At 42.2% G+C, this 25,059-nt stretch overlaps 1 protein-coding gene across 8 annotated transcripts in view; it reads left to right on the top strand.

The window, feature by feature from the left end:
* Positions 1-25,059, top strand: part of LOC110523980 (AF4/FMR2 family member 1) — a 76,125-nt gene that overhangs the window by 36,124 nt on the left and 14,942 nt on the right. For all 8 annotated transcript variants that reach the window (XM_036977735.2, XM_090235075.1, XM_090235076.1 and 5 more), the window contains 5 exons: positions 429-591; positions 794-1,744; positions 6,523-6,617; positions 21,734-21,968; positions 22,169-22,257. In XM_036977735.2, the coding sequence (XP_036833630.2) occupies positions 429-591; positions 794-1,744; positions 6,523-6,617; positions 21,734-21,968; positions 22,169-22,257 (1,533 nt within the window). The remainder of the gene's footprint in view (positions 1-428; positions 592-793; positions 1,745-6,522; positions 6,618-21,733; positions 21,969-22,168; positions 22,258-25,059) is intronic.

Consider the following 25,059-nt stretch of genomic DNA (forward strand, 5'->3'; position numbering starts at 1 on the left):
AGCATACTAGTAAAAGCCATGATAGTAATAGTTCCTCCTGCCCTGCCTGGTGAGTGTGTGGCTCTGAGAGCACATCTGGTTGAGTGTTACAGCAGGAGAAAGGAGCTCAGCAATCCTGGAGGCTGCTGTGTTTAGCTTGGAAGGGGTTCTGCTCGGGCCTCGTGCGTGTGTGTAAAGAGGCCTAACCTCTTGAGGGATTATAGGGATGTGGCAGGGAGGGGGATGTTGTATTGTGATAGAGAACAACTCTCCATCTAAACCATTTACTCACCTGTATTATTATACAGTTTGTTAATAGTTACTGCTTTTACACCTTTCTCTATTTTCTCACACATTCCTGTAAAAGGCCAGATAAATGAACTGAACTGCTCTCTAACACCTTTCTGTCTCTGCGTTCTCTGGTTGTAACTATGCTTTCTGTCTCTCAGGTCCTTCAGTACGGTTGTAGCAACACATTCCAGTGGGGTGGAGTCAGCCAGCTCCAGTGACTCCGAGAGCAGCTCAGGGTCAGACTCAGACAGTGAGAGCAGTGAGAGTGGGACAGAGGAGGCCCCACAACCCATCAGGAGCAGCAGCCCACCAGTACCCAAGGTACAAACACACAGCACACTACTTAGTCACTTGGAACACTTAAATAACTTGCTTTGTCTTTGATGATCATGCGTTCACCATGGGCCAGTTTCCCCGTACACAGAATCTTCATTCAAATGGCTTTGGAGTCCAGGACTAGGCTTAAGGTTTATACCGGGTCCTATATGTTTCTTTACATTGTTCATATATTGTCTCTGTCCAGGCTGAAGGCCCCGTGGTGACTAACTGGCAGCTGAATAACTGGATCAGAGTGAGCCAGCAGAACCCCATCACAGAGAGCCAGAGTGACACTGTCCAAAGCCCTTTACCGAAACAGCAGCAGAGCCATGACTCAGAGGAGGAGGCCATTCCTCCCAGGGACTACAAATCCCACACACCACCACAATACCCAGAGTTCAGCGATAGTGAAGCCAAACCTCCAGGAAGTGAGGACGTTGCCTGCAAACAGCATGTCCGCCACAAGTCCCCGGCCGTCTCACATGTTGGGGACAGCAGCAGCCAGAGAAAAACTGTGGGGAACAAACATCCCTCCAGACCAGTTAAGGCTCCCCGTCCTGAGGACTCCCAGGCTGGGCTGCGGGTGGAGAGTGTGGAGGTAGCCCCCCGCGACAAAGACCCCTCGTTCACAGACAGGCCAAAGGTCAAAACGAAAACCGGGCACAGCAGCAAGAGTGGCAGCGCCATAACGGACAGTAAGAAGCCTGCCAAGCGCAACTCTTTGGAGAAGAGGAAGACTAAACAACCAGAGTCTGGAAGCAGTGGTCCCAAGATGACTCTGATGCTGGACTGTAAGAGGGAGAGGTCTCGCAGTCCCAGCCCTGCCCGGGTGGTGGAAACCTCCGTCAGTGTCAGGAAAGAGACCCTCCCGGCCCCTCATAAAGGCCAGAAAACGCCCAGGAGCTACTCTGCAGCTGCAGCACACCAGGCCAAACGGGAGTCCTCAGCCAAAGCTTCCAGGGCCCCCCAGGGACCTCCACGTGCCCTGCTGGTGAAGATTGAGCTCAATCTGCTGTCCAGGGTCCCTCCCCAGGGCTCCAGGCCTTCTCATGGAGGCCAGGAACCAACCAGCAGGAAGAGGCCCAACACAGCCCCAGAGAGGGGAGACGGGGACCCTGCTTCCCCCATCACTACCAAAGTCTGCAAAAAGAGACCGGTGAGTGTTTTTGTTTGTTTTGTGAAATAGGATGCATACTGTTGCTGATATTAGCAGGTTTTTGTTTTTATGAACTGGTTTGGGTTCAGCAGCTCTTCTATACAGGAATATTATGTCCCACTCCTCACCTTGTCCCCACTCTTAGCCATGTATAGGTATATCAACAGTGCTATCATAATTTAAAACACATTGGTGCTACATTTGCTATCTTACCAGCAGAGACAATGTCCCATACACAATGTCACCTTCCTGTTACATCACTTAACAATTGCATTGTGTGACAAGTCTATGGCTACCCAAATAGTCCGGGTAGCTATTTGATTAACTATTCAGGAGTCTTATGACCTGGGGGGTATAAGCTATTTAGGAGCCTCTTGGACTTGGCGCTCCGGTACTGCTTGCCGTGCGGTAGCAGAGAGAACAGTCTATGACTAGGGTGGCTGGAGTCTTCAACAATTTTTAGGGCCTTCCTCTGACACCGCCTGGTATAGTGTTCCTGGTTGGCAGGAAGCTTGGCCCCGGTGATGTACTGGGCCGTACGCACTACCCTCTAATGCACATATGTCAGAGTCAAGGCCCGCGGGCCACATCCGGCCCGCAAGAAGGTTTTTTACGGCCCCTGGGATGATCTTGATTTATTATTAGAACCGGCCCGCAGCAAGCCGGCAGCCCGCAGATCTTTTACACGCACCAATACTACATTTCCCACAATGCAAAGGTGACGCACCGAGCAGTAGGCTGCTTCATTTCAATATTTATTGGCACAGCAGTCGTCAGCATCACAGTAAAATTAACTTTCAGATACCCATCAAAAATGGCAAAACGGAAGGTGGATACTGAGAACCGGGGGTTTCAAACAAGGTGGGAGTCGGAGTATATGTTCACGAAGGTAGCTGGAAAACCTGTGTGTCTTCTGTGTGGAGAAAGTGTGGCGGTACTGAAAGAGTATAATCTGAGACGACATTATGAAACGAAACACGCGGACAAAAACAAGAATATGGACATGGAACAAAGGCTACAAAAGGCCAGTTTTATTTTGGCAGAAGAGATCGCTAAATCAGCCCGGCCATTTACGGAGGGGGATTTCATCAAAAACTGCATGATTAAAGTTTGTGACGAAGTTTGCCCAGAAAAAAGGCAACTCTTTTTAAATGTGAGTCTGAGCAGAAACACCATTGCCGAGAGAGTAGACCAGTTGTCCATCAATCTAAAAGAGCAGCTTGTGAAAAAGGGAAAAGATTTTATTGCATATTCCTTGGCTGTGGATGAGAGCACCGACATTTCTGACATTGCCCAGTTGTCAATTTTCATCCGCGGAGTGGACTCCAACCTAAGCGTGACAGAGGAGTTTTTGGCTTTACGTCCTATGCATGGCACAACTACGGGGCATGATTTGTATGAAGAGGTGTCAAGATGTGTAAATGAGATGGAGCTGCCTTGGGAAAAACTCGTGGGTTTGACAACCGACGGAGCACCTGCGATGTGTGGACACAGGAGCGGACTGGTGGCGAAGATACGGGAAAAGATGCAAGAGGAAAACGCGACAGGTGAGCTGACAGCTTATCATTGTATCATACACCAGGAAGCGTTGTGCGGTAAAGCCTTGAAAATGGAGCATGTAATGAGCATCATCACGCGCACAGTTAACTTTATCAGAGCCAAAGGTTTGAATCACCGCCAGTTCAAGGCATTTCTGACGGAGTTAGAAACGGAGCATGGTGATTTGCCTTATCACACAGAGGTGCGATGGCTAAGCCAGGGAAAGGTGCTTCAAAGATGTTTCGAGCTTCGTGAGGAGATTTGTCTGTTCTTGGACAGCAAAGGGAAAGACACAACACAACTCCGAGACGAAATGTTTCTGTGTGAAATGGCTTTTCTGTGTGACATTACGAGTCATCTGAATGCAATAAACTTGCAGCTGCAGGGTCGGGATCGTGTCATCTCTGATATGTACAGTACAGTGAAGGCATTTAAAACCAAACTGACTCTGTGGGAGACGCAGATGCGGAAAGAAAATTTGAGCCACTTTCCCAGCTGCCAGACCATGAAAGAGAAGCTCTCTACCAGTGCGTTCCCGAGCACACAGTTGGCTGATAAAATAGGTATGCTTGCCGCTGACTTTCGACGCCGATTTGCTGACTTTGAAGCACAAAAAAGCAGGTTGGAACTGCTCGGTAACCCATTTGCTGTTGACGTGGAAAGCTCACCACCAAACCTCCAAATGGAGTTGATTGACCTCCAATGCAATGATGCACTGAGGGCAAAATATGCGGCAGTGGGTGCTGCGGAGTTCGCCCGTTTCCTCCCCGGCACAATGCCCCAGCTGCGCATCCAGGCTGCTCAAACGTTGTCTATGTTTGGCAGCACATACCTGTGTGAACAACTGTTTTCTTTGATGAACCTGAACAAAACATCACACAGAAGTCGACTTACTGCTGAACACCTCCACTCAATTCTGAGGATTTCTTCAGCTCAGAGCCTTACCCCGAACATTGATGAACTTGTGGAAAAGATGGGACACCACCAAGTATCACCCTCAACCTCAAACAAGTGAACATTACTGTGCAATCACATATTTAGAGTTTTTACTCAGTTCAAGTTTAAAAGTTAAAATTTAATATTTGTTTTCACTGCATGTTACTTCTCCTTAAACAAAGTGTTGTTTTTGATTAATAGATTTTTGCACTTTATTTTTTTGTATTTCAATCCAATTATATTTTAAAAATATTTCAGTTGAGTGGATGATAGAAAATTGCTATTATTGTTTTTTCTTTGAAGTAAATTTAGCCCACTTTTGCTAAAATAGAAAATATAGTCTACTGATGGTGCCTTGAATACCGGTTTCTTTCATTTAATGTTCATGTTATGGGGATATTTATATAAAGGAAATTTGTCTTTTGTGTCTGTTGAAAATTAAAGATTACTGACAGAGCCATAAGAAAATATTGCTTTATTTATCTGATCATATTGTAATATATTTGTTAGGTTTTCAGTAGGTTCAATTAGGTTCACTAGACTATATGCGTCATTTAAAAATTTTTCAATGAACATTCGAACAGTCCGGCCCTCGTCTTGTAGCTGATTTTTTTATTTGGCCCTCCGTCCATTTGACTTTGACACCCCTGCTCTAATGCCTTGCGGTTGGAGGCTGAGCAGTTACCATACCAGGCGGTGATGCAACCCGTCAGGATGCTCTTGATGGTGCCGCTGTAAAACCTTTTGAGGATCTGAGGACCCATGCCAAATCTTTTCAGTCTCCTGAGGGTCGAATAGGTTTTGTTGTTCCCTCTTCCTGACTGTCTTGGTGTGTTTGGACCATGTTAGTTTGTTGGTGATGTGGCCGCCAATGAACTTGAAGCTATCAACCTGCTCCACTACAGCCCCGTCGATGAGAACATGGGCATGCTCTGTCATCTTTTTCCTGTAGTCCACAATAATGTCCTTTGTCTTGATCACGTTGAGTGAGAGGTTGTTGTCCTTGCACCACACGGTCAGGGTTCTGACCACCTCCCTATAGGCTGTCTCATCGTTGTCGGTGATCAGGCCTACCACTGTTGTCATCAGCAAACTTAATGATGGTGTTGGAGTTGTGCTTGGCCGTGCAGTCATGAGTGGAGTACAGGAGGGTACTAAGTACGCACCTCTGAGGGTCGCCGTGTTGAAGATCAGCTTGGCGGATGTGTTGTTACCTACACTTACCACCTGGGGGCGTCCCGTCAGGAAGTCCAGGATCCAGTTGCTGAGGGAGGTGTTTAGTCCCAGAGTCCTTAGCTTAGTTATGAGCTTTGAGTTTGATGGTAGGCCTTGAATACATCCACAGGTTTACCTCCAATTGACTTAAATTATGTCAATTAGCCAATCAGAAGCTTCTTAAGCCATGACATAATTTTCTGGAATTTTCCAAGCTGTTTAAAGGCACAGTCAACTTAGTGTATGTAAGCTTCTGACCCACTGGAATTGTGATACAGTGAAATAATCTGAATTTAAACAATTGTTGGGAAATTACTTGTCATCCACAAAGTAGCTGTCCTAACCGACTTGCCAAAACTATGGTTTGTTAACAATACATTTGTGGAGTGGTTGAAAAACGAGTTTTGATGACTCCCACCTAAGTGTATGTAGACTTCCGACTTCAAGTATGTGTAGACAGCTATGAAAAATACAGATACACTTTCTAGGTCGATAGTGTGGTCTACAGCTTATCATGAGATACTCTACCTCAGGCGAGCAAAACCTCGAGACTTCCTTAGATATCGTGCACCAGCTGTTTACATAAATGCATAGGCACCCATCCGTTGTCTTGCCAGAGGCTGTTGTTCTGTCCTGCTTCCTGTATGTTGAGTCATGTATTCAGTGTATTTTAAGCATTTTAGTTCCCTCATTGAATCAAACATACTGTTTTGCATTATGTGCTAAGTGTGCAGTATCCCAGCTGTAATTGTACATTTGCCTGAAAATAATTTATACAGTATATGTCTGGTCCTAGTTTTCTTTGGCTCTCTTCTGTTGAGGTATTCAGGGCAGCCTGTTCTCCTTCAAAAGGCTCTTATCTAGGCTGTGCGTCACTGCCCCTGAGAGGTCTGCCAACCTGTATGGTTGACTAGCGTTAGATCGTGAAAGTAGTAGTACTATAGACCTCGTGGTCTGCTTGAGAGGGTGAACATGGAGAAGTAACAAAAGTGCTTTGACCACAGATGCTGAATTTATTTTTTTATTTGGAAGAACAGCAAACCTGTCGCTAGTATAGTTTATATTACTATTATTATAATTTTTTTCAGGCTGAGAAGGATGCAAAATCCCTGCCAAGGAAGAAGCCAAAACTGGAGAAAGATCCCAAACACTCCTCTTCATGTCCTGGTTCCTGCAAGTCTGCGTGAGTAACACTACACCCCTCAGTTCTTAACTCCTCCTAACTAGTGTCTTCAATGCTCTGCAGCATATCCATCCATAGCTTCTCTGCCCCAAAGTGCTGCAAACTACTTCTGGTATAACATTCTTCTGGTATACCTAATAACATTACAACGATATTAGAGATGCATCAAACAAAATGTTTGGTGATTTACCCCAGCACCTTAAGCTGTCCATTGGCCGATTGCCACCCTAGAGACAAGGCTGGGTATCAGACTGGGTGTCTGACTATTTGATGTAAGACTTTTTAACCCTTTAAAGGGGGGGGGGGGGGGGTGGAGTTCTACTAAGCTAACATATGGAATTGTTTTAAAATGGCCATACCAAGAATCATTTAGGTATTTGATTTTGATTTAGTACCCCTTTAGGTAAAAAAAATAAATAAAAAATGTCAATTTGCAGAAACATTTAATTTGGGCTTACTGCTATTTGCCCATAGACAACACCTTGAATAAACAATTCATACATTGAAAAACAGATGGTCCCAAAAAAATGTCTCATGGAACTTTGTTTTGAAGTGTCTGTCCTATTTCTGAGAGATATAAGAAAGATCAGGAAACTATTTTTGGGGGACACATTTAACCCTGGTACAGGGCTGCCTTCGGTGAGGCTTGTGGGCGTCGTAGAGAAAAACATGTATGTGTTTGTGAGAGATTCACCTTTCAATAGAGTGGTCATATTAGTGTGTAGCCTGAACTGTTTTGAGGAGACCTATTTTCAGGATGTCTCATGGTCTGACAAACACCGCTGTAGCTCAGGCCACCTTCCACCACAGATGTGTAATGCCTCTGTTGGCGGATGCAGTAGATTGTGACGGAGCCCTTGCAAATGGCTGATTATCTCTAGCTTAAACAGACTGATTTTGATGGGGATTTTTGTATTTTGCTAATCCGATTTCAGCTGTGAAATTGACTCTGGGGTTAATACCTTTTTTAATGTCACTTGGAATGCAATTTAATATCAATGATGAGGTCTGCGTGCATCACATACCTGCTAATATTCATTCCCCTCCATAAATGAGCCCATGTTGGCAAGAAGTTGAATTTATAGGTCTGGATTTCTCTAAAAGCTATAGCCTACATGGCTTATAGCAGGCAGATGTGCTGTTTTAGCCCAACGGATGTAGTAGCATAGTGGCTAGGCTATAGATGGCAGAAGCATTGGGTTGACAATCTGCATTTGTTTAGGCTACCCAATGAGGAAATCATGAACTACATCATAAACATAATTTTCGATTTGATACCAATACCAGCTATAATGATACTCAATACCATAACGATACCACTGTGAAGAAAATGGCACAAAGTCCAGCATAAAGCATTGTTGCTGTTAGCAATTTCTGTTATTCTTTAATAACACAGACCCCAAAGCAAACAAGGGGGAGGAAAATAGGTTTCTTCGAAGAGGACAAATCTTATGGGGAGGTAGATGGTCATTCTCCCCTGTCCTCAGTTATGCTCTCTCAGTGATTCTCTCCCAAGAACAAAGGGGCAGCATGTAGTTTTATAACCCAGCCTGGGTTTGACAAATTAGAATTCCTTGCAAAAAAAATTGCCAAAGTATCCTATTTCAGGAGACATATTCCTCCCATGTCTCTGAAACATTCATAAATATTCCCTATTACAGAAAAAACACAATTTCCCTTAATCGTTATTACTCTATTGACTTCTCATCCTTTTGACCTCTCGTCCTCTTGTGTATTTATCTTCGACATTCTTACACTGTATACAACACATGCGGTCAACTCTATCAGGAGAGCTAGGCCATTGGGTGTGCAAGCTTTGAATCAGCACTGCTCAAGCACACCCGAGTAGGGCTCGGCGTTATACCATATTTTATAATATACCTGTATAGATGCACAGACTGGTTTGGGTTTTTACTTTACCTCCTATGACGATATTTGAATGTTTGGTTTGTTAATGTGATACGCTGTGTGTAATGTTAATTTTTATAGTTTACTCCGCTACTTTAGTCATCTCTCTCTGCTCATTCTCTCTTCGCTCATTCTCTCTTCATGCCGCTTTCTACACAGACCTAGCCCCGCCCTCTGTCACTGAAGGAGCACATTTGTTGTTGCTTGATCACGAGACACTTGCGTTCAGTCTGCATAGTCAATGCAGCACAAGCAACAATGTGAATGACAACGATACTGTTTTCACTTTGCTTCTTAAATTCACTAGCGTTCTATAATTACACTATTAGTTTGTGTTTCTTACATCTGCAAACAGCTAGTTTGTCTTTTCTTAGCAAGTTGTACCTAAATCACGTTAGCCAGTTAGCTGGCTAGCTAGATAGCTAATAAATGTACTGAGAGCAAATGTAACTAGCTATACAGTCTGATAATACCAGTGATGGTGTAAACCTAAATCAGCATGTTTGTGCAACAGTATATTTTAAATCAAAGAGGAATACGCAAAGTAGATAAGAGAACATTCTATGTAGTCAAAGATTTATAGGGTCCCATAGGAAACACTTAACACTTTGGTTCCTACCCTGCCACAATAACTCCTCCCTGGGGTTTTCATTCGTTGTCATGTCAAGCAATATTCAAGGTGCCCATTATTATTTTCTAACTATAGAATTAGAATAATTATTTTCTGTGATTCCAACAATTCACCCAAGCGTTTTGCTCTAAATCGCAAGTCAAATTACAATTGCAACATTTGGTTAAAAATAAGGCCTAGGTTGTTTGCCCTTATTTGTGCAGCCCTACGTGTAAATTATCTAATGAGTGCAGGAAATGCAGAAATGTATGAAAATGCTGTATTTGGGGGGGGGGGGGGGGGGTTGAATTGAACAGTATAAAACAAACAGAATGGAGAGACTCATTTTAAATCCCTCCAAATGTATTTCCACCCTAGGGTCACGTACTACTTGTATAGCAAATTTAGAACCTTTTGTTATTCAAAAACATAAAATTCTGTCTCATACCATCAAAAATTGGAAAAATATGATATTTTGGCCGTGTCAGTTAAGTTTCTGTTGAGCAGTTGATTTGTAGAATCTGGCGAATGGGGCTGGAATAAGTCTGCATGCCCATTAGCTCTCCTAGAGTTATTATGCTCGAACATTAGCCTAAAACCAAAAAGTCTAATAAAATAATTCCCTGATGGTCCTTCCGAGTGGTGCAGAGGTCTAAGGCACTGCGTCGCAGTGAAAGAGGCATAACTATAGACACGGGTTCAATCCCAAGCCGTATCACAACCGGCCGGGATCTGGTGTCCCATAGAGCAGCACACAATTGGCCCAGCATCGTCCGGGCTAGGGGAGGGTTTACTTGGCTCATCAATCTATAGCGACTCCTTGTGGCAAGTCAGCGCCTGCAGGCTGACCTCAGTCGTCAGTTGATCAGTGTTTCCTCTGACACATTGGTGTGGCTGGTTTCCCGGGTTAAGCAGGTGGGTGTTATGTTTCGGAGGACGCATGACTCAACCTTCGCCTCCAAGCCCATTGGAGTTTCAGTGATTAGACAAGATCGAAAAAGGGGGTAAAAAAATATAGGGTAAGTGAATCAGTTACATCTAAGCGGGAGGGCTTAGGCTGAACTTTTTTAAATTTTCTTTAAAATAAATATTTTACCCCCTTTTTCGTGGTATCCTATTGCTGGTAGTTACTGTCTTGTCTCATCGCTACAACTCCCACGCGGACTCGGGAGAGGCGAAGGTCGAGAGCCATGCGTCCGCCGAAACCCAACCAAGCCTGCTTCTTAAAACAGCGCTCATCCAACCCGGAAGCCAGCCGCACCCGGAAGCCAGCCGCACTGGTCAGCTGCGACAGAGCCTGGGCTCGAACCCAGAGTCTCTGGTGGCACAGCTAGCACTGCGATGCAGTGCCTTAGATCACTGCACCACCCGGGAGACCTTAGACTGAACTTTTCAAGTGCCAAGGAAGCTATTTCATCTAACATGTTCAGGGAATGCATGATGGATATTTTGATGTGCAAAATGTCAGAATAGGATCCAGAATAATCAGATCAGATTCATTTGCATATTGGCCTAGGCTATATGCTATTTAATTTACCACGAGAAGAAGTGGGAAGGCAAAACACACAGCTATAGTGCCTTAAGAAAGTATTCACTCCCCTTGACTTTGTCCGCATTTTGTTGTTACAGCCTGAATTTAAAATAGATTAGATAGATTAGATTAAAATAGATACCCCATAATGTCCCGATAATTATTATATATATATTTTTACAAATGAATTAAAATATAAAGTCTCGAGTCAAGTATTCAACCCCTTTGCTATGGCAAAATGAAATAAGTTCAGGAGTAAAAATGTACTTGACAAGTCACATAAGTTGCATGAACTCAATTGTTTTGGACTCAATAGTGTTTAACATGATTTTTGAATGACTGCCTCATCTCTGTATCCCACAAATACAATTCTCTGTAAGGTCCCTCAGTCAAACAGTGAATTTCAAATACAATTTCAACCACAAAGATCAGGGACGTCTTTCCAATACTTTGCAGAAATTGGTGAAAATAGATGCGTAAAAATGAAATAAGCAGACGTTGAATATCCCTTTGTGGATGGTGAAGTAATTAATTACACTTTGGATGGTGTATCAATACACCCAGTCAATACAAAGATACAGGTGTCCTTCCTAACTCATCTGCCGGAGAGTAAGGAAACCACTCAGGGATTTCACCAAGAGGCCAATGGTGACTTTTAAAAAGTTAGTTTAATGGCTGTGATAGGAGAATACGGAGGATGAATCAACAACATTGTAGTTAATCCACAATACTAACCTAATTGATAGAGGGAAAATGAATAAAAATATTCCAAAACATGCATCATGTTTGCAACAAAGTACTGCAAAGCAATTCACTTTTTGTTTTGAATACAAAGTGTCATGTTTGGGGCAAATCCAATACAACACATTACGGAGTACCACTCTATATTTCCAAGCATAGTGGTGGCTGCATCCTGTTATGGGTATGCTTGTAATCGTTAAGGACTGGGGGATTTTTTTAGCATAAAAAATAAACGTAATGGAGCTAAGCACAGACAAAATCCTAAACGGAAACCTGGTAGTCTCTTTTTCCACCAGACACTGGGAGATGAATTCACCTTTCAGCAGGACAATAACCTAAAACACAAGGCTACACTGGAGTTGCTTACCAAGTAGACCGTAAAAGTTCCTGAGTGGCCGAGTTAGATTTTCAAGTAGATTTAAGTAAGAACTATGTCAAGACCTGAAAATAACTGTCTAGCAATGATCAACAACCAATTTGACAGAGCTTGAAGATTTTAGAAAATAATTATGGCCAAATGTTGCACAGTCCAGGTGTGGAAAGCTCTTAGAGACTTACCCATAAAGACTCAACTGTAATCGCTGCCAAATGTGCTTTTACAAAGTATTGACTCAGGGGTGTGAATACTTATGTAAATTAGATTTCTGCATTTCATTTTCAATACATTTGCAAAAATGTCTAAACATGCTTTCACTTTGTCATTGTGTGTAGGTGGGTGAGGGAAAAAAATATATTTAATCCATTTTGAATTCAGGCTGTAAAAACAAAATGTAGAATAAGTTGAGGCGTATGAATACTGTCTGAAGGCACTGTGAATATGCTGAGTCACTGCTAACTCTGAATATGATATTGTTGCTAGATAGCCATGGAATGAATCTAACATTAAATGTAATGTCCTACAAAAACTTCCCATTGGTAGGCCTATATACGCTACTTCACGTGTTCACCACAAATGGCATGTTTCATCAGACCATTCTTTTCAACTGGCGCATCATCTCAATTACAGTGCATTTGGAAAGTATTCAGACCACTTGACTTTTTCCATATTTTGTTACGTCACAGCCTTACTCTAAAATGGATTCAATTGTTTTTTCCCCCATCAATCTACACACACTACCCTGTTATGACAAAGCAAAAACAGGTTTTTAGAATTATCTGCAAATGTATAAAAATAATAATCACATTTCCATAAGTATTTAGACCCTTTACTCAGTACTGTGTTGAAGTACCTTTGGCAGCGATTACAGCCTCGACCCTTCTTGGGTATGAAGGCACAATCTTGGCACACCTGTATTTGGGGAGTTTCTCCCATTCTACTCTGCAGATTCTCTCAAGCTTTGTTGGGTTGGATGGGGAGCATTGCTGCACAGCTATTTTCAGGTCTCTCCAGAGATGTTAGATCGGGTTCAAGTCTGGGCTCTGGCTGGGTCACTCCAAGACATTCAGAGACTTGTCCCAAAGCTACTCAGGGTTTGTCTTGGCTGGATTCATCAGACCAGAGAATATTGTTTCTCATGTTCTGAGAGTCCTTTAGGTGCCTTTTGGCAAACTCCAAACAGGCTGTCATATGCCTTTTTACTGAGTAGTGGCTTCCGTCTGGCCACTACCATAAAGGCCTGACTGGTTGAGTGCTGCAGAGATGGTTGTCTTTCTGGAAGGTTCTCCCATCTCCAGAGTGGAACTCTGGAGCTCTGTCAGAGTGACCATTGGCTTCTTGGTCACCTCCCAGACCAAGGCCCTTCTCCTCCGATTGCGCAGTTTGGCCAGGTGGCCAGCTCTAGGAAGAGTCTTGGTGGTTCCAAATTTCTTCCGTTTAAGAGTGATGGATGCCACTGTGTTCTTCAGGACCTTCAATGCTGCAGAAATGTTTTTGTACCCTTCCCCAGATCTGTGCCTCGACACAATCCTGTCTCGAAGGTCTACGGACAATTCGTTCGACCTCGTGACCTGGTTTTTGCTCTGACATGCACTGTCAACTATGAGACCGTTATATAGACACGCGTGTGTCTTTCCAAATCATATCCAATCAATTGAACTTACGACAGCTGGACTCCAATAAAGTTGTAGAAACTAGAGGTCGACCAATTAATCTGCAATCATAACAATCGGTAATCAGCCTTTTTGGACGTTGATTATTATTAGTTATTAGTCTCCTATTGCAATCCAATAGGAGACTGCGTGGCAGGCTGACCACCTGTTACGCGAGTGCAGCATCAAAAGGACCTTGTGGCTGCAAGGAGCCAAGGTAAGTTGCTAGCTAGCATTAAACGTATCATATATAAAAAATCAATCTTCACATAATCGCTAGTTATGGTTGATGAATTTGCTAGGTTAACTAGCTTTTCATGTGTTGCATATAATCAATGTCGTGCCTGTTAATTTATCAAATCACAGCCTACTTCAACTTCGCCAAACGGGTGATTTTAACAATAGCGCATTTGTGAAAAAAGCACAATCTTTTCACAAATGTACCTAACCATTAACATCAATGCCTTTCTTAAAATCCATAAACAGAAGTATATATGTTTTAAACATGCATATTTAGTTAAGATATTTATGTTAGCCGGCAATAATAAGTAGGGAAATTGTGTCACTTCTCTTGAGTTCAGAGCAAGCAGAGTCAGGGTATATGCAGCAGTTTTGGCCGCCTGGCTCGTTGCGAACTGTGTGAATACCATTTCTTCCTAACAAAGACCGTAATTAATTTGCCAGAATTTTACATAATTATGACATAACAGCAATATTTAGACTTAAGGTTGCCACCAGTTGGATAAAATACGTAACGGTTCTGTATTTCACTGAAAGAATAAACGTTTTGTTTTCGAAATGATAGTTTCTGGATTTGACCAAAAGCTGGTATTTGTGTGTTTTATTATATTATAATTAAGTCTATGATTTGATAGTGCAGTCTGACTGAGTGGTGGAAGGCAGCAGCAGGCTCGTAAGCATTCATTCAAACAGCACTTTACTGCGTTAGCCAGCAGCTCTTAGCAATGCTTGAAGCACAGCGCTGTTCAAGCCTAGCAATTTCTGAGATTAGGCAGGCAATACTAAAGTGCCTATAAGAACATCCAATAGTCAAAGGCATATGAAAAACAAATGGTAGAGAGAGAAATAGTCGAAGCGTCATCATTCCTATTAAAACTTCTTAACTGGGAGTATTGAAGACTCATGTTAAAAGGAACCACCACCTTTCAAATGTTCTCATGTTCTGAGCAAGGAACTTAAATGTTAGCTCTTTTACATGGCACATATTGCACTTTTACTTTTTTTCTCAACACTGGGTTTTGCATTATGTAAAACAAATTGAACGTGTTTCATTATTTATTTGAGACAAAATAGATTTTATTCATGTATGAAGTTAAAATAAAAGTGTTAATTCAGTATTGTTGTAATTGTCGTTGTTACAAATATTTAAAAATCGTCTGATTTAATCGGTATCGGCTTTTTTTGGACCTCCAATATTCGATATTGGCGTTGCAAAAGAATAGCCTCGAGTAGAAACATCTAATTTCAAGTCTCATAACAAAGGGTCTGAATACTTATGTAAATAAGTACACTTCTGTTTTATATACAATTTTCAAACATTTCTAAAACCCTGTTTTCGCTTTGTCATTATGTGGTATTGTGTGTGGATTGATGAGGAAAAACATGAATTGTATTGATTTTAGAATAAGGCTGTAACGGAACAATATGTGGAAAAGGTCAAAGTCTGAATACTTTCCGAATGCGCTGTACATACTCCTTTTGTAGTGGTGTTATTTCCTCTCTATTGATAGCTGAGAAATAATTGTTATGAGCATATAAAGCGGAGTCTTTCAATTATTTTTTTTTAACAACAATAACAGTAGTTTTAAACATACATTCCCTTCATTGCGTTTCGAAATGTTTGTTTAAAATGGTACAAACTGCCTTAATTTTGCTAGACCCCAGGAAGAGTAGCTGCTGCCTTGGCAATGCAGCCACACTGGTCAGTAAGAGTGTCTTTGAATGAAGAGATTGAGATAAAACTGTCCCGTTTGAGTGTTTGTTGCAACTAGTTCCAGTCGCTAGCTGCAGCCAACTGAAAAGACGAGCGACCCAGGGATGTGTGTGCTTTGGGGACCTTTAACAGAATGTGACTGGCAGAACGGGTGTTGTATGTGGAGAGTGAGGCTGTAGTAGATATCTCAGATATGGGGGAGTGAGGCCTAAGAGGATTTTATAAATGAGCATCAACCAGTGAGTCTTGCGACGGGAAAACAGACATGCCTAGTTTACAGAGGAGTATAGAGTGCAGTGATGTGTCCTATAAGGAGCATTGGTGGCAAATCTGATGGCCGAATGGTAAAGAACATCTAGCCGCTCGAGGGAACCCTTACCTGCCGATCTATAAATTACGTCACTGTAATCTAGCATGGGTAGGATAGTCATCTGAATCAGGGTTAGTTTGGTAGCTGGGGTAAAAGAAGAAACCAAGTCTAGATTTAACTTTAGCCTGCGCTGAGAGAAGAACAGTGTACTGTCTAGCCATACACCCAAGTACTTGTATGAGGTGACTACCTCAAGCTCTAAACCCTCAGAGGTAGTAATCACACCAGTGGGGAGAGTGGCATGCTTCTTACTATGACCTTTGTTTTGGAGGTGTTCAGAACAAGGTTAACCTCTCTGGGATATGTGGGACGCTAACACGGGGCGGCAGGGTAGCCTAGTGGTTAGAGCGTTGGACTAGTAACCGGAAGGTTGCAAGTTCAAACCCCCGAGCTGACAAGGTACAAATCTGTCGTTCTGCCCCTGTCGTTCTGCCCCTGAACAGCCCCTAGGCCGTCATTGAAAATAAGAATAATAAGCATCTCCGTAAACAAAAGAGAGAAAAGCATATTTCAATCCTGCAGGCGCGACACAAAATGCAGAAATAAAAAATATAATGCCTTACCTTTGACGAGCTTCTTTTGTTGGCACTCCAATATGTCCTAAAAACATCACAAATGGTCCTTTTGTTCGATTAATTTCGTTGATATATAAAAATATCCAAAATGTCAATTTATTTGGCGCATTTGATCCAGAAAAACACCGGTTCCAACTTGCGCAACGTGACTACAAAATATCTCAAAAGTTACCTGTAAACTTTGCCAAAACATTTCAAACTATTTTTGTAATACAACTTTAGGTATTTTTTAACGTAAATAATAGATCAAATTGAAGACTGGATGATCTGTGTTCAATACAGGAGGAAAACAAACTGTAGCTAGCTTTCTGGTCACGCGCCTCGAACAGTACTCTTCAAGTGACCCTCATTCAAGATGGCCGTACTTCATTACACAAAGGAAAAACCTCAACCAATTTCTAAAGACTGTTGACATCCAGTGGAAGCAATAGGAACTGCAAGAAGGTCCCTTAACAATGTGGATTCCCAATGAAAAGTCATTGAAAAGAGTGACCTCAAATGTTTTTGAATGGTTTGTCCTCGGGGTTTCGCCTGCTAAATGAGTTCTGTTATACTCACAGACATGATTCAAACAGTTTTAGAAACTTCAGTGTTTTCTATCAAAATCTACTCATAATATGCATATCTTATCTTCTGGGGATGAGTAGCAGGCAGTTGAATTTGGGCATGCATTTCATCCAGATGTGAAAATACTGCCCCCTGTCACCAAGAAGTTAAGGGCAGAGAAATCTTGTTGGACACTAAGAACGCTTTGTTGTAGAGTGTTTAACACAAAATCCGGGGAGGGGCCATAAGACTATCTGCATATAAGTGGATGAGAGAGCTTCCTACTGCCTGAGCTATGTTGTTCATGTAAATTGAGAAGAGTGTGTGGCCTTGGGATACACCCTTAGTGTCAGGCAGTGGCTGAGACATCATATTTTCTGACTTTATACACTGCACTCTTTGAGAGAGGTAGTTAGCAGGCCAAAGACCCCCCCCCCCCCCAGAGACACCAATACTCCTTAGCCGGCCCACAAGAATGGAATGGTCTACCGTATCAAAAGCTTTGGCCAAGTCAATAAAAATAGCAGCACAACAGTGCTTAGAATCAAGGGCAATGGTGACATCATTGAGGACCTTTAACCTCTCTAGGGTATGTGGGATGCTAGTGTCCCATCGGGCCAAAATCCAGTGAGATTGCAGAGCGCCAAATTCAAATACAGAAATATTCATTATAAAAATTCAGAAAACAAAACATATTTTACATAGGTTTAAATATTAACTTCTTGTTAATCCAACCACTGTGTCAGATTTTTAAAAAGCTTTACGGCAATTATTTGAGAACATAGCCCAGTTGATAAATTATTACAAACAGTAACCAGCCAAGCAGAAGCGTTACAAAACTCAGAAATAGAGAAAATGAATCCCTTACCTTTGATCTTCATATGGTTGCACTCAGAAGACATTCATTTACTCAATAAATGTTCATTTTGTTCGATAAAGTCTCTTTATATCCAAAAACCTCAGTTTTGTTCGTGTTTTCTTCAGTAATCCACAGGCTCAAACGCAGTCAAAACAGGCAGACAAAAAATCCTAATTGTATCCGTAAAGTTCATAGAAACATGTCAAACGATGTTTACATTCAAACCTCAGGTTGTTTTTAGCCTAAATTATCTATAATATTTCAACCGGACAATAACGTCGTCAATATAAAATTTAAACAAGAAATGCACTTTCTTGGGATTGCACATTAAAAAGCTCTGTGACACGTCAGGGTCCACTCATTGACTGGTCTTACTCCCTCATAAGAATACAAGCCTGAAACAATTTCTAAACTGTTGACATCTGGTGGAAGGCATAGGAACTGCAAATTGAGTCCTAAGTCAATGGATACTGTAATGGCATTGAATAGAAAACTACAAAACCAACAAAATAAAACTTCCTGAATGGATCTTTCTCAGGTTTTTGCCTGCCAAATCAGTTCTGTTATACTCAGACACTATTTTAACAGTTTTGGACACTTTAGTGTTTTCTATCCAAATCTACCAGTTATATGCATATCATATCTTCTGGGCCCGAGGAGCGGCCGTTTAATTTGGGCATGCTTTTCATCCAAAATTAAATGCTGCCCCCTACCCTAGAGAAGTTAAGGTTGCAGTGACACAGCCATAACCTAAGCAGACACCATATTGCATACCAAAGAGAATACTAAACCCATCAAGAAAGCCATTCAGTTGTTATTGACAAGTTTTTCCAACACTTTAGATAAACAGGGCAAAATAGAAGTCAGCTTGATCTGCGTTCCAAGCAATGGGAACAGGAACCTCCCCAGAAAGGAGAAACAGGTTAGAAAGGTCAGAGAGAGGCTTGGCAATTTTGGGGGGCAGCAGCCTTAAAGAAGGGTCTAAACCATCTGACCCAGATCTTTTTTGGGGGGTCAAGTTTAAGGAGCTCCTTTAGCACCTCGAACTCAGTGACCGCCTGCAGGGAGAAACTTTGTAGCGGGGCAGGGGGAAAAGAGAGGAGCATCAGGGCAAGTCGCATTAGAAGGGGTGGGAGATGAGGAAATGTTGGACGGGCAAGGCATGGCTGAGTCAAATAGGAATCCAGACTTAATGAAGTGGGTATTTTTAAAAAGCTCAGCCATGTGCTTCTTGTCAGTAACAACATCAACATTAAGGGACATGGGCATCTGTGAGGTTTTATTCTCCAGGTCTTTAGCTGTTTTCCAGAACTTCTTGGGATTAGACCCACAGAGAGAGAACTGCTCCTTAAAGTAACTAACTTTGGCCTTCTGGAAAGCCTGAGTCCACTTATTTCTCATTTGCCTGAACGAGAGCCAGTCACCCTGAGTATGCGTGTGACGAGCCTTTCGCCAAATGCAATTCTTGAGGTGTAGTAACTCTGCAAGACCACGGTCGTACCAGGGGCTAAACCTGTTTTTCATTTATAATTTTCTTTATGGGGGCGTGTTTGTAACCTCTTATGGATAGGGGAGACGCTAGCGTCTCAACTGGCCAATTGCCAGGGGAAATGCAGAGCGCCAGATTCAAATAAAATGCTATAAAAATCAAACTTTCATTAAATCACACATGTAAGATACTCAATTAAAGCTACACGTTGTGAATCCAGCCAACATGTCAGATCTTAAAAAATGCTTTTCGGCGAAAGCATAAGAAGCTATTATCTGATAGCCTGCACCAGCAGTAAACAAAGGAGCAGTAAACAAAGGAGCTAGCGTAGCAGGCGCTACACAAAACGCTGAAATAAAATATGCATTACCTTTGACGAGCTTATTTTGTTGGCACTCCAATATGTCCCATAAACATCACAATTGGTCCTTTTGTACGATTAATTCCGTCCATATATATCGAAAATGTCCATTTATAAAGCGCGTTTGATCCAGAAAAAAACAGCTTACAAAAACACAACGTCACTACAAAATATTTCAAAAGTTGCCTATAAACTTTGCCAAAATATTTCAAACTACTTTTGTATTTTTAAACATTAATAATCGATCAAATTGTAGACGGGGCAAACTGTATTCAATACAGGAACGAAAACAAACCAGCACTGCTGTTCACTCCTTGCGCAACTCACAAATGTGTCCCCAGTTCCGAGTTGGCCTACTTCTTCATAGAACAAAGGAATAACCTCAACCATTTTCCAAAGACTGGTGACATCGTGTGGAAGCGGTAGGCACTGAAAATGGGTTCCTATTAAATATCCAATGGCAAAGACAATATAGTGAACAGAGAGGGGGAAAAAATCTGAACAGTTAGTCCTCTGGGTTTTGCCTGCTACATTTGGTTTGCTACATAAGTTCTGTTATACTCACAGACATGATTCAAACAGTTCCAAATCTATATATCCAAATCTGAGAGGTTGTTAAGAAAGAGTGTTTTGAATACTGATGTTAACCTTTCTGGTTATAACCTTTTTCAGCAAGAAAGATCTTCCAAAGGTGGGTGAATGGCAATCTTTATCAAGGATCACCTCTCAGGTTGTCTACAAATCTGTCCCCAAACAATTTTATTTGCTGGTTTTAAGAATGTAACTTTCAAATTGTTCTTAGTTGACTGTTGCTAGGCATTATAGTCCTCCATCAGCACCGGCCTGTACCCTACCTGCCCTAAGCTCTCTCCTGGTCCCTTACACAAAGTCTGAATTTTAGGTGACCCTAAACTGGGACAGACTTAAACCACCTGACCAAGTCCTAAAGCAATGAGACTCCCAAAATCTTTCTGATTATTACCAATCCCACAACGTATCACTCCAAACACCCAGAAAAGGCTACTCTCCTCGATGCTATCCTCACAAATAATCCTGAAGGTTTCAACTGTTCTGCCTGCGGCTATGGAATCCTGACCTGTTCACCAGACGTGCTACCTGTCCCAGACCTATTATTTGACCATGCTGGTCATTTATGAACATTTGAACATCTTGGCCATGTTCTGTTATAACCTCCACCCTGCACAGCCAGAAGAGGACTGGCCACCCCTCATAGCCTCTCTAGGTTTATTCCTAGGTTTTTACTAGCCAACGTGCTTCAACACCTGCATTGCTTGCTGTTTGGGGTTTTAGGCTGGGTTTCTGTACAGCACTTTGAGATATCAGCTGATGTACAAAGGGCTATATAAATAAATGTGATTTGAAAGGTATCAGTCCTGTGTTTTCTGTAATGACCTTAGTGATCACTGTTTTACAGCCTGTGTTTGTAATAGCTGCTCAGTGAAACGACCTGTCAAACGCTTGCTAAATTTTTTTTAATGAGCAAGCCTTCCTTCAGGACCTGGCCTCTGTAAAATGGTATAGAATCAGCTTGATCCCCTCTGTCGAAGATGCTTGGACATTCTTTTTTGTTATTTTCAGTGTTATTGTTAACGTGCCCAAAACCCAGGCTTTTACGAGATCAGAAATCAGTGAAACATAAAATACTTTCATTGCAGGAAGCAGGTTCATTTTAATGGACATTACTGTTCACCAAAGAATGTTTGGTTCTAAAACCAATCTGCAGGAATGTTGTGTAGCCTAATCACCAAAAATACTGACATCGGCAAAATTGCTTGCTTCAGTAAGAGGAGGACAATATTAGGTGTCTGTAATTTTTGGTTTATCATCCCAGCTCTAGTTAGTGTTGTCGTTTATCAAATTGTATAGGCTACCTTGCTCTCATTTTTTTTTACCATGGTGGCAACAATTACGCAGCGGCACAAAATAAAGGGGGCTATTCCATCACATTTTTTAACACCTTTTGAAAACTGAAGATTTTAAATCAGAATGTAAGATTTTTTTTAAGGACCTACCAACACCCTGCTGACTGGGCATTCTCCCATCAGAGGAGAAGAGTCCCCTTTCACAGTATCTTCCTCTGTCCCATTCTGATCTAACTTGCCATCTGGCCTTTTCTTTCACAGGACGCCCAAGAACCCTGGAGAGGAGGAGGTGGAGAGGATGCGGTCGAAGAAGGGGGCTTCTGTCCCTCTGCAAGACCCTGGGAAAGAGCCGGGGAGGCGCAAGCGGCTTGCAGGGGAGACCCCAGAGCCCAACGCTGCCTCAGCAGCCAAAAGCAAGGACAGGGAGGCCTCCACCCCCGTCAAACACAAGAAGGGCACTGGGAAACGACACACAGAGCATTCCAAGACTGGCAAGGCAAGAGATTTGAGTCAATATGTATGTTATATGTGAAATTAAGTCACACATCTGAGAGTTGCTTCAGCAGGTGCGTCAGAAGTGTTAGATGTTATTCAAAGGAAGAAGCTCAGTATTTATCGTTAATTGCCTGTATAAAGGTTATCTGAAATAATGAGAAATAGGTGTTGATATACTGTCTCCTCTGGTTTTGTCTGAAGGCCCCCAAGAGCAGCTTTGCCTTCTCTGTGCCTGCCCAGCTCACCGGGGGTTCCCTGTCCTCCAGACCTCTGCTCAAGGTCGAGGACAGGTAAGATTCCTTCCCTGTTTGTCATTATATATACTGTGCTGTGAAAAAAGGATTTCTCCCCCCTTTCTAATTGTTTCTACTTTTGTTATCAATGTTATCAGATCTTCAATCAAAACCTAATATTAGATAAAGGGAACCCGAGTGAACAAATAACACAACAATTACATACTTATATCATTAGAAAAGTTAAACAACACCTTATGCCCCTGTGGAAAAAATGGTTGCCCCCTTACACTCAATAAATGGTTTAGCTGCAGTGTCTCCAGCCAAACGCTTCCTGTAGTTGATCAGTGGCCCTCTTATTTTGACCCACTCTTCCATGCAGAACTGCTTTAAGTCAGCGACATTTGTTGCTTTTAAAGCATGAACTGCTCGTTTCAAGTCCTGGCACATCTCAATTGGGATTAGGTCTGGACTTTGACTAGGCCATTCCAGAACTTCAAATTTGTTGCTTTTTAGACGTTTTATGTAGACTTGATTGTGTGTTTTGGATCATTGTCTTGCTGTATGACCCAGCTGCGCTTCATCTTCAGCTCACAGACGGATGGCCTGACATTCTCCTGTAGAATTATCTGATACAGAGCAGAATTCATGGTTCATTCTATTAAGGCAGCAAAGCATCCCCAAACCATCACACTACCACCACCAGTAATGGCGCCCGAGGGGATGGCTGCCGTTTTACGGGCTCCTAACCAACTATGGTATTTTGTGTGTTTTTTCACATTGTTTGTAACTTACTTTGTATTTAATGTTGCTGCTACCAACTCTTATGCCCAAAAAGAGCTTCTGGATATCAGACCAGTGATTACACACCTTGAACTGGACGAAGATCTTTTTCTTTAATGAGTCCAACGCGAAAGATATACGGCTTCTCCGAGAACCGGCCAAATCCCAGTCATTCGCGTAAGGAAAAGACAGAAATACAGGGTGCGGAGATAGGTGTGCCTTGTGAGAAATTCATCAGCAATTGGGTAACCCACCATCCGTTCGTTCTATTGGCCAACGTGCAATCACTGGAGAATTCACTTCGAGACTATCCTACCAACGGGACATTAACTGTAATATCGTATGTTTAACTGAGATGTGGCTGAATGACGACAATGACAATATACAGTTGGCTGGGTTTTCCGTGCATCGGCAGGACAGAACAGCTACGTCTGGTAAGACAAGGGGTGGGGTTGTGTGTCTATTGGTAAATAATAGCTGGTGTCTCGAGGTATTGCTTGCCTGAGGTAGAGTATTTCATGATAAGCTGTAGAGTTAATCTATATTTACCATTACAAAAGAATGCTGGAACTAAGACCCACTCAACGAGCTATAGAAGGCCATAAGCAAACAAGAAAATGCTAATCCAGAAGTGGTGCTCCTAGTGGCCGGGGACTTTAAACAGCTACCCCCCAACTTTTTTCAATTTCCGCCTGAAGACATACCCAAATCTAACTGCCTGTAGCTCAGGCTCAGAACCAAGGATATGCATACTCTTGATTTCATTTGAAAGAAAACACTCTGAAGTTTGTGTAAATGTGAATTGAATGTAGGAGAATAAAACACAATAGATCTGGTTTAGATAATACAATGAAAAAACCATACGTTTTTTCATTTTTGTTGTATCATCATCTTTAAAATGAACGAGACAAAACAAACATTCTGATGGGGACAATTTCAGTGAAACACATAAGAGGGCAACAGTACTTGTGCAACGTTTCAGAATGATAACTTCAGAAATGAGTGTGCTACATAACATGTATCATGAAGTCCCCCAGGTGTCCCACACAAGTAGCCCAAATGTACCCAAGTGGCCAAATTGGTGAAGTTATACATTTTGAATGGAATAACTATATACAAAATACCAAAATGGTATTCTAACACACCCCCCCAAAAAATGGAGAAAAAAATATATATATACATTTACAAAATAACACTTTCAATATTTGGAAGACCCTCAGTCCTCTACACAATATTATGCTGCTGATGCCAGGTGCCATAGCAGTCTCTTTCTGCTGTAAAGCAGAGGGTCACCAAGCATGTGGTGCAGGTGATGGGGGACTTCATTTTGCAAAGAACACAGCGACGCCTCCATGCTGTGCCCCTTTGGCCCTGAGGCACATTCATGACTGCAGAAATACATTTGGGCAGATGAACACCACTTGTGGCAGTAGCTGGATGAACCAGCTTCAGTGGGGGATGGAAACCTTGGCACTGGGGGGCTCTGGGAGTCTGTGTCACTGTGAAAGAAAATGTTCAGTTTGAAAAGTTTCACATATGAGCCCTGTATCAACAGGTATAATAAACAGATATACACTGCTCAAAAAAATAAAGGGAACACTAAAATAACACATCCTAGATTTGAATGAATGAAATATTCTTATTAAATACTTTTTTCTTTACATAGTTTACATAGTTGCTGACAACAAAATCACACAAATTATCAATGGAAATCAAATTTATCAACCCATGGAGGTCTGGATTTGGAGTCGCACTCAAAATTAAAGTGGAAAACCACACTACAGGCTGATCCAACTTTGATGTAATGTCCTTAAAACAAGTCAATATGAGGCTCAGTAGTGTGTGTGGCCTCCACGTGCCTGTATGACCTCCCTACAATGCCTGGGCATGCTCCTGATGAGGTGGCGGATGGTCTCCTGAGGGATCTCCTCCCAGACCTGGACTAAAGCATCCGCCAACTCCTGGACAGTCTGTGGTGCAACGTGGCGTTGGTAGATAAAGCGAGACATGATGTGCTCAATTGGATTCAGGTCTGGTGAACGGGCGGGCCAGTCCATAGCATCAATGCCTTCCTCT

Source organism: Oncorhynchus mykiss, chromosome 5 (assembly GCF_057628025.1).
Source record: "Oncorhynchus mykiss isolate SJ-2025 chromosome 5, ASM5762802v1, whole genome shotgun sequence".
Lineage (NCBI taxonomy): Eukaryota > Metazoa > Chordata > Actinopteri > Salmoniformes > Salmonidae > Oncorhynchus > Oncorhynchus mykiss.